The sequence below is a fragment of the Thunnus maccoyii genome, chromosome 1 (genome assembly GCF_910596095.1).
Source record: "Thunnus maccoyii chromosome 1, fThuMac1.1, whole genome shotgun sequence".
Taxonomy (NCBI): domain Eukaryota; kingdom Metazoa; phylum Chordata; class Actinopteri; order Scombriformes; family Scombridae; genus Thunnus; species Thunnus maccoyii.
The window spans coordinates 8,983,606-8,992,808 of record NC_056533.1 but is presented as its reverse complement, the minus strand read 5'-3'; the positions used below and the strand labels follow the sequence as shown (position 1 = coordinate 8,992,808).

Sequence of the window (9,203 nt, the reverse complement as noted above, 5' to 3'; positions counted from 1 at the left end):
AATAAAGTCTGTACTACAAATTGAGAAAAGATGCAATTGAGTGTTATTATAGGAATGTAGAATCCAGTGTGTTTTGAGCTTGACCCATAGTAGGAACAAAAAATCTCAGCTTCTGATGCTTCATTTTTGACTGTTCTTTTTTTAATGTGTCACTCCCAAGTTTGCAATGCCACATTGTGCCCTTTAACTACTGGTGAAACCGCATCTTAAAAGGTTTGGACAAAGAGACATTTTACTTTTTTTTAAGGACTGTCAAAATCAATACCACAGAAGCAGAGATGTCCTGAGTTTTTGTCCTACTCTTCCCAAAATGCATCTCAAAGGCACTTTTTTTATTTAACCCTCCCTGATTCCATCATTAAACTTTATTTTCATGGCTTTTCTTATCCTGCATTTACAGATTTAATTCACACCCTGAGGTGCCCAACAACTTCTGTTATTCAGTGAGCAGCTCCACAAGAGTAAGGTGTAGTGCCTCACTCAAGAGCACCTTGACCTTGGTTTTCTTGGTCACTTACTACTCCCTGATGGTTTAAGGATTCAGACTGGCAACCTCCTGATCCAAAGCTAAATTATCTAACCTATAAGTCAATTTTACTACAAACTGGGTGAAGATACTTTCATCAGACTCCCCCTGGAGATGAAAGCAGCAAACGTTGCTCTTTTTGTACCTGTCATTACTTTGATTTGACGTCAGGTACCAGAACTGGACTGACGGCTGCAGGAGGCTATTGTCAGCCGGCAGAACAGTGAGCTCTGGTTCTGTGTGCAAAGCAAATTGTCTAACAGTAAGAAATGGCCTTTATCAGCTCGCCCTGACCTTCACATCCACTGACAGAGCAGGGCTCCATTGCACTCAGCCAATCTCACAAACAGGCCACGGGCATTCAGCAAACTCTGAAAATACAGATGGAAAAATCTAATGTCAGTGTCTACAACATTAATAACTCCTTGTCCCAGCAGACACAAATAGAAAGAACAGGCTGATCGCAGGCAGAGAACGGCTCGGGAACATCAGAATGCTCTTACCTAAGAAGAATTATCGTAGCTATTCCAAAGGAACATTAGCCTGGTATGATGGATATTTTCAGTATGAGAAATAGGAAGCCAAGTTGATCAGAAAAGCTCTCTCTGCAGTCCCCCTCTGAGGTCACTATACAGGCGTAATTACAGAGCTTCTCACAGTGCTCCTCTGTGGCTGGTGTGCAAATATTGCCATCTACTGTTAGACAAAGAATATGCCTGCTCCTGAGGCCTGCCAGGCCCACACAGTTCAGGATCAAGTGTGCACTCCAAACTGCAGCAGCAACATTTATTGTTCAGTTCTTGGTGCTAGATATGTACTCGTTAACAGCTAGTTCTAAAAAACAAAACACTTAAAGCAAGACACCTGCTACTCTAAGTTAACATGACAGTCTGAATTGCTCACTGATGGTTGACCAGGGCTGGTAGAAATAAAACTTCTACAAATGGTTGTGAGAGAAGAATGGTCCTCAAATTTAACTTATGAGTCGAGAAACACTTGACACAGGACTGAGGAGTGTTGTAAAAAAAAAAAAAAAAAAAGGCTAAAAGTAACTTTTAGCACTGACAAGCTTTGTTTAATATATTGAAGCATGCAAGAGGAAATCTATATTTCTCCTACAGTTATGCTATTATAATATAATAACAATAGATTCTAGTTAGGATATTACTTATAAAAGTCTCTGAGTTCAAGAAGGATATATGGTTAAAAAGAATAGATGAATATTTAAGTGATATTCATATGTGGAGGTCCTTAATATGATTTAAAATTATTTAAGCAAATACATATATAATTGTTGCTGGGTTTTTTCAGAACTGAAGGCTCACAGGGGTTGACCTAAAAAAAATGAGACATTTTTGTAAAAAGTGTATACTGACAAGTTTATATTTTTAGAACCTGTTTAATTAGTCATTTCTGTTTTGTTGTCTTTCAAACTCAACAGACTTCTTGTATTTCACAGCTCAGCTAATTTAATATTTAATGCAATTGGAATAACAGAGACGTGGTACATGTGAACTTTGAGAAGAATCACATTATTGTATTCATGTTGAATGCATCATGAACTTTGTCATGTTGCTGTGTGTGTGTGTGTGTGTTGGGACAGAACTTGTATCTTTTATCATTCATTTGCCAGCTACAGATGAGGCGTAGCTTCTGCCTCAGCTGGTCACCCTTAAAATGATTCTTAATGTATGAACTTACCAGTAAACTTTTTATATTAAATGTTTTATTTTTAGGTGTACATGAATCTGTGATGATTGATGTGATGGAGCTGTGATACATCACACCTGGAGGCCTGCTATTGGCTGATAGTCAGTGTGAGGGCATTCTGGGTAGACATAACTGTAGCTCTTATTTTACAGCCCTTACTGTAAGAGTCGCTGCAGTCAGCACTGAACAATCACATTTAGACTTTGCTGGAGGCTTCTTCATACAAAGCTTCTCAGTCCTAATTTTTACTAAGAATCTTTTGACTCATGAGTCAAAGTTTAGGACCATTCTTAAGGTCATGTATTAGAAGTTTTATACATATAGATATTACTTGCCATAAGATCTGAGGGTTTTGCCAACTTAACACTCATGACGCACACAATATGTGTGGAAAAACAATTTATTTATACAATGAAACATACATAGCTTGAAGGGAAGATACATTGTTTGATACAAGACAGCAGATAAGTAAACTTTCTGGGCCTCATAAATATTGTTCTGGAAGTCAGTGTCCCTGTTATGAGTTTAGGCATCATAGGCTGAGGATGAAGCGGTCGACCTTCATCATGTAAGCTGGTTTCAGATAGCGCTGCAGTTCGCTTTTCCTCACCCACAGAAAAGGAGCATTCGGGGCTGCGGAGGGACCGCTGTCGGACAGAACGGCTTTGAAGAAGAATACCTTTGTTCCGATCGAGCCCTCCGTCCGAACAGCTTTGGGCAGTTTGTACTTGTACACTCCGCAGGGGGCGTTGCCGAGGAAAGTCGCCTTAAAACTGGCTCCTGCATGAAGACATGTGGCTGTGAGTTAATACAGATGGAGTACTAAGACAAAAAGTGAGTGAAAACGCAGATGTTCATGCGGTCGTCCCGACCATTTGACACTGCAGCTGCATTGTTAACACCGTATTTTTCTGGATTATAATTGTTTCCGCTCTGTTTCTTATTCTCTGCTGTGACAACAACACAGTTTTCTCAGTTACGTTTTTAATCTAATCTCATGTCGTGTAAATCACATTGCCCCAGTGGGCTCAACAACACCATGTCAGGGATTCAATTCCCATTGAGTCCAGCTGTATTAAAAATGGATCAACTCCTGCTACTGCACTGTAAGACGCTTTAAATAAAACCCTCCACCAAATGGCAGACGTTAATGTCAAGTGGAAAGTCTTAATGAGAAGTGATGGATGGAGTTGGCACATTAATAGTTCATGAGTAATGTTGTGAGACCGTTTAACACACTCAGTCACTGGCGTTTTATTTAAGAATCCACCGCTTTTTAGATGTTAAATATCTTTCCCTAATGTTTCTAAGATCCATAATTGTTACTGGATCATTTGTTCCATTTTTTCCTGCTGTGACTGAACCTTAACTTTCCTCCAGTCATTTCCTTGTTGTTGCAGATCTATGAACCGAAGGCTAATCTACTGCTGACATCAATGGAGGTCTAAGGGAATATGACAAGTTGGGACCGAGAGGTTGGAGGTTTAAGGAGAATTTGTTGTGGATAAGTGACACGCAACTATTTTAGATAAGATCACGTCAAACTTTAATGTTCTTTATGTTAAAACTAGGTCAGAACAGCAGAAGAAATTAAGATAAAGATACAGTAAGAACAGAACAAACAGAGCGTGTTGATGATAACACGACCTGTTACAACTTATATTAAGGATGTAGATGGTATCTTGGTGTATATCCTGCCTTCAGTGAGGTTTAAAGGTCATATTAACCACATAGTTCAGAGATATCATGTTTTGTTATATTTTATAGTTAACATGGACAGCTGCAGATTTTGTTAAGGACAGCATGACTGCTGTTTGCAGCATGTTTTAAGAATAATTAATCTTGAATAATTAAATTCATTATGGGGATATCATACAGACTGATTTGATTGGTTACATATATATACACTTTATTTTAAGGGTGACTATAGCATTGTTTTGTCATGATAACAGTCTTGCCTACCTGCCATTTCTATTTTTGTTTTAAAAATTATTCTAGGAGGAAACACTAAATACTCCTTAGGTACAAGATAACAGCAAAAATATCATCTGCGTCATTTTAAAAAAAAACGTTGTGTTTCATGTTACCTGGCAGGGAGGCGAGGGCTCTCTCGGCCGTCTGTCGCAGGGTTTCTCCTTCCTGCCACTGAGTCTGAGGTAGCAGCCACATCTCAGAGCCACCCACCTGCTGCTTGGATAGAAGAACCAGCGAGTCGGCCAGGCAGCGCTCCACTGAGGTCAAGTCCTTATCCACATCACCTAAACGTGAGACAGGACCGTCAGCTGGTTCACAACAGCTATGTTTCTCTGTAACTGTCAAGCTAAATTACCTCAAACTTTTGAAATGTCACAATGTATAAAATGGAAATTAGGAGTGCTGGAGCGAAGAGATTTCCTGAATGTGAAAAAAACCCTAAAATTAAAAACCCATATTGTGTATATTCTGTAGGGCTGCAAGTAACCATTATTTTGATTATTGACTAATCTGTCAATTATTTTCTCGATTAATCGATTAGTTGTTTGGTCAATAAAATGTCAGAAAAAGATGAAACATGTCAATCACTGTTTGTTAATCCTCAAATGTCTTGTTTGTCCATAACACAAAGATATTCAGTTTACTGTCATAGAAGACTAAAGAAATCAGGAAATATTCACATTTAAGAAGCTGGAATCAGAGAATTTGGACATTTTTTTTCTTAAACGATTATCAAAATAGTTGGCGATTCCTTTAATAGCTGACAACTAATCGATTAACCGACTAATTGTTGCAGATCTGCTATTCTGGTTTACTCAGTTACCCCTTTTTCATCTATTTCCTGAACTGACCTCTGACCCTCGGCGCAGGCTGGAAGCTCTTCAACTTCTGCTCCCAGGAGTCTTCCAGGTCCTGAGCCAGCACGGTTTCCTGGTGTCTGTGGTCATCCTCTTCGTCAGAGTCATAGTCAGCTGCCTGCTTGCGACTCATTCTCTCAGCGTCTTCCAGCAGCCGCAGCTCATGGTCCGCCAGCAAGCTTTTCTCCAGCTCCATCTGAAACAAACACTTCTTAAACTCAAACTCCAGGACACTTTTCAGACCTCTGTTTACATACCTGATTTGGAAAATACAGCTGGTTGTCGTGTGGTGAAGGCCATTGAACATTATGTCCCGTACCCCTGTATAGCTGAACACTGTCCTAAACTACAGCTGATGTCACAGTGTATTTTGACAGGATATGACTGATAAAAGGTGATAAAATAATAAGATAACACAATATCAGATTTTCACAAAACGGTTATCGTGGCCAAAAGAATTTACGATATCTATAGAAAATTTGGGGAAAAAAATGCCATCAGTCAAATCATCTTTAACTTTGTTTACTGTGTGTTTTGCCTCTTTTCTGGCAAATGAATTACACTCAAAATAGAGTAAAGGGAGGTGGAGAGAGTCGGTAACCATAACTGTACATAGTTTGAAAGAAGTTTGAACACACTGAAGTAGAAGGTTTTTATTTCCGCCTGAATATTTTTTTGCAAACAGATGCCTGCAGGTGAACTATAGCTGGAAAACACAATAGGACCACAGCATGGAGCCGTAACTAGTCCAAGTTCTAATTTAATAACAATACCACAGAAAATGAATATTTTACACACTTTTCTAAGGGCATTTCTAGGCGTCTTGCAAAAAAAAGCCATTTAGAGACACCAAATAACCTCTGCCTCAGAGTAACTGAAGCATAAAGACATTATAGTGCTTTGTTCCCCTGTTGACACTAAACTTTGTGCATATAAAAGAGTCAAAACAAGTGCTATGGTGGAAAAGCAGTTCATATATGTAAGTAAATCACAGCAAACTATTTATATTTACATAAATGGTTTGCATTGATCAAATCACAAGAATCTTAGCTTTCCAAATATGTGTCAAATGAAAACTCACTTAAAGACAGGAGTTGTGTACATAACATAGTTGTGTACCGTTGGAACGTTAAGGGGTTTTAAGAGGCGCTGGATTATTTCCACAATATTATCATATTTGTATTATCAACATGATATCAATATTTCATTTTTTAAATATCAGTTATCGTCAATACCGGTATAACCGGTATAACGTAACGAGCTACCACTGCGCCTTCGGTTATTGGTAGTATGGGTCCTCCTGTATCTCCTAACCACTGCTGCAACTGTGTTTTGGCTTCTGTTCAGTAGCCTATCAATGATCTTGTACCCTCTCTCATCTATATGAAGTCTCACAATCTGGTTTCTTACTTGTTCAGGCAGTTCCTTACCATGTGGAGCCATGTTGCATTAGACACAACTCAGGCCAAAACTGAGAAAGTTGTGGTGTTCACAGGTTCTTTTATAACCTTGTTCAGGAAATTTTTCTTAATTGGAAGTCACAGGTGTCCTCACTTTTGTTTCAGTGGTCACAGGTGGAGAATCAGCCACTGAATATCATTATTTGTTTCCCTTAACTTTCCCCTTAAAACCGAATTGGAAGCTAACTTCAGCATTGTTATACTGTATGTATATGTTTTTACCACTGACACATTAGTGTATTTTGATAGCTGTGCATCTGTAATCTCACTATAAAGGAAGGAGTCTCTGCCTGTATATGTGTCTGTCTCTTCTTTGGTTATCTCGACAACCGTTCATCCGATCTACATCAGACTTGGTGGCTGTATTGCTGGAGACTGAAAGAACTGCAGTGTCGAGTGTGAAGTTGTTTGTTGTACAAACAAGGATTTGTAACATTAAGATAACTCCTACATGTTAATGACACTCTTATCAGCTGAACTTTTCATGATTGAATTTAGATTGATTCTATTCAACTTCTAAACAATAAGAAATGTGCAAACAGTGAGTATGCTCCAAGAATCACTTTTCTCAACAACAGTCCATCCAATCGACTTTACACTTGGCGGGTGTATTGCTGAGGACCTGAGGAAGTGCAGTGTCCAGTGTAAAGTTGTTTGGATGAAAGGTTCAGTAACAGACTGAATCACTGCGACGTTGCGCTAACATATAACTGGTGGTTGATTTGAATTGCGGATATATGTGAAATCGGCAAAATTGTTTATTTCTGTTGTCATTTTAAGCCGTTACTGTACCGTTGAAAGATATAATGTAGTATATAGTATAGTACACACAGTGGTCCGACCTATCTGACGTTTCCACTGAGCTTATCTTACGTACTATGTAGCTTTGCTAGTGTCTTTCATAAACCAAATCTACAGACAGGTGGGACATTACGTTGGAAGAATTTAATTTGAATGTTCAACAGTGGGTACATACATACATGGATGTATTATAAGAGCAGAATAGGACTCCGCAGCTCAGTCTTGCAGCCAATTTTTCCCAGTGGTCACTTGCAGTATTGCAGCAAAAAATCCTCCTGCAGCCCAAATAGCCTTTTCCCCATAGACCACCATTGTAAAAGATACTGTAAAACTGTTGAAAGGACACCTCAAACTGCAAACAAGGTCAGTTATAACTCTTTCTATTTTGAACTTTTGATCCATGGAGTTTTTATATTTGTAAACTTTCCTTGAGCTGAAAAAAAGTGATTTAAAAATCAGATTCCTTGACACAAACCGGAAGCTAGGAACTTTTTTTGGTGTCTGCGCCAGCCAAGCAGTTCTCATCAGATTGAATGGGTGCCATTTTTGGTCAGGTATCCAGCTCTTATAATACATCCATGGTGCCATAATGAATCTTAGCTCTGTGCTGCTAAAAGTTGAAGATTAATTGATGGGTGGATGTCATGATATTATTGGTTGAAATTGGTTGGTTCAAGCCTATGTAAGCACATATCATATTTTGTTTTACAGGAAGAAAACATGATTGGATTTTGATATAAGAATACAAAGACATGGATTTTTGTAGGCCTATATATTGTGAAGTAGGTGCACAATATGAACAGGGATGTGATCTAAAATGGTTAAAAAGGCATTTTTCATGTAATATCGACTTTAAATACATTTTCTACTTACTGCTTGTACTTACTTATACTTATTTGCATACGCTTCTTGGTGCACAATATGAACAGGGATGTGATCTAAAATGGTTAAAAAGGCATTTTTCATGTAATATCGACTTTAAATACATTTTCTACTTACTGCTTGTACTTACTTATACTTATTTGCATACGCTTCTTTTTTTACTTCTTTACTTGCTTAAACTGAGATTTATTTTTGCTCCGCGCCATTAAATTGTATGTACGTGCCGCAAGGATGTATTATAGGAGCATTTATACTTATTATACATCCATGACGTGCCGCATGGGTTTTCAACCCGGAAGTTATTGTAAACAAACATTGTGATTGGCTCTAAACATGGACGTATATCTTTATACATCCATGGTTCTAAACCGGAGGTCAAGCAAATGGCCCGTTCCAAACAGGCACGTTTTGAACGAGCACTGAACGAGTGTCTAGAAGTGAATGTATATTTGTTATAACTGTGAGTTATAAAACAAACGCACCTGCTGCATCATGGTTGTGACCTGCTGCTCTATCGGGCTGCTGTCCGCTGAGATCACCGGCAACCTCTGCAGACACACCGCGGCCGTCAAACTCCATGGAGAACTTGGTCTTTCTGTTAACATGTTGGTCTGTAAAGTCGCCCGACACACAGGACTGCCGGAAAACTGACGAAACACCGAGTTACCGGCCGCTGTCCTCCCGAAACAAGCCATGAACTGTATGAGAGACCGACTCGCCATCTTTCTACAGGGCGAAGCCATCTTCTTCTGCTACGTTCAATGTATGTGCAAGAAAATATGACGCGGGCTGCTACTCATATAAAAACCGGATGGAAGTAGGATTTTTAACCACGTGTTTCCCCCTCAATGATACCTGAATGTAAAATAAAGATATTAGTGCCTATAATGTAAAGTGTTATCTGTTGACTTATCTGGAGGATGAAGCAGATTTATTGTCAAACTATTTACTTTAGTTAGCGAGTGTTCACCTTGTACGTTTAAAATTTACGAG

The 9,203-nt window shown here is 38.8% G+C and overlaps 1 protein-coding gene across 2 annotated transcripts; it reads right to left on the bottom strand.

The window, feature by feature from the left end:
- Positions 1-2,620: 2,620 nt before the first annotated feature.
- On the bottom strand, positions 2,621-8,995 carry mrpl46 (mitochondrial ribosomal protein L46). Of its 2 annotated transcripts, none has more exons than XM_042420015.1 (4): positions 8,693-8,995; positions 5,062-5,263; positions 4,324-4,494; positions 2,621-3,016 (listed from the first exon to the last, which is right to left on the bottom strand). In XM_042420015.1, the coding sequence occupies exons 1-4, from the start codon at positions 8,951-8,953 to the stop codon at positions 2,769-2,771; spliced, it is 882 nt and encodes a 293-aa protein (XP_042275949.1). In that variant the 5' UTR covers positions 8,954-8,995; the 3' UTR covers positions 2,621-2,768. The 2 variants fall into 2 exon arrangements, with proteins under 2 accessions (XP_042275949.1, XP_042275950.1); XM_042420016.1 differs by lacking the exon at positions 8,693-8,995 and adding an exon at positions 6,498-6,560.
- Positions 8,996-9,203: the final 208 nt, after the last annotated feature.

Coding starts and splice junctions, on each gene's coding strand:
- mrpl46 (XM_042420015.1), bottom strand. CDS start 8,953: ATGGCTTCGCCCTGTAGAAAGATGGCGAGTCGGTCTCTCATACAGTTC. Junction 4,495..5,061: donor GCCTGCGCCGAGGGTCAGAG/GTCAGTTCAGGA, acceptor TCTCACGTTTAG/GTGATGTGGATAAGGACTTG. Junction 3,017..4,323: donor AGCCCTCGCCTCCCTGCCAG/GTAACATGAAAC, acceptor GTCTTCATGCAG/GAGCCAGTTTTAAGGCGACT.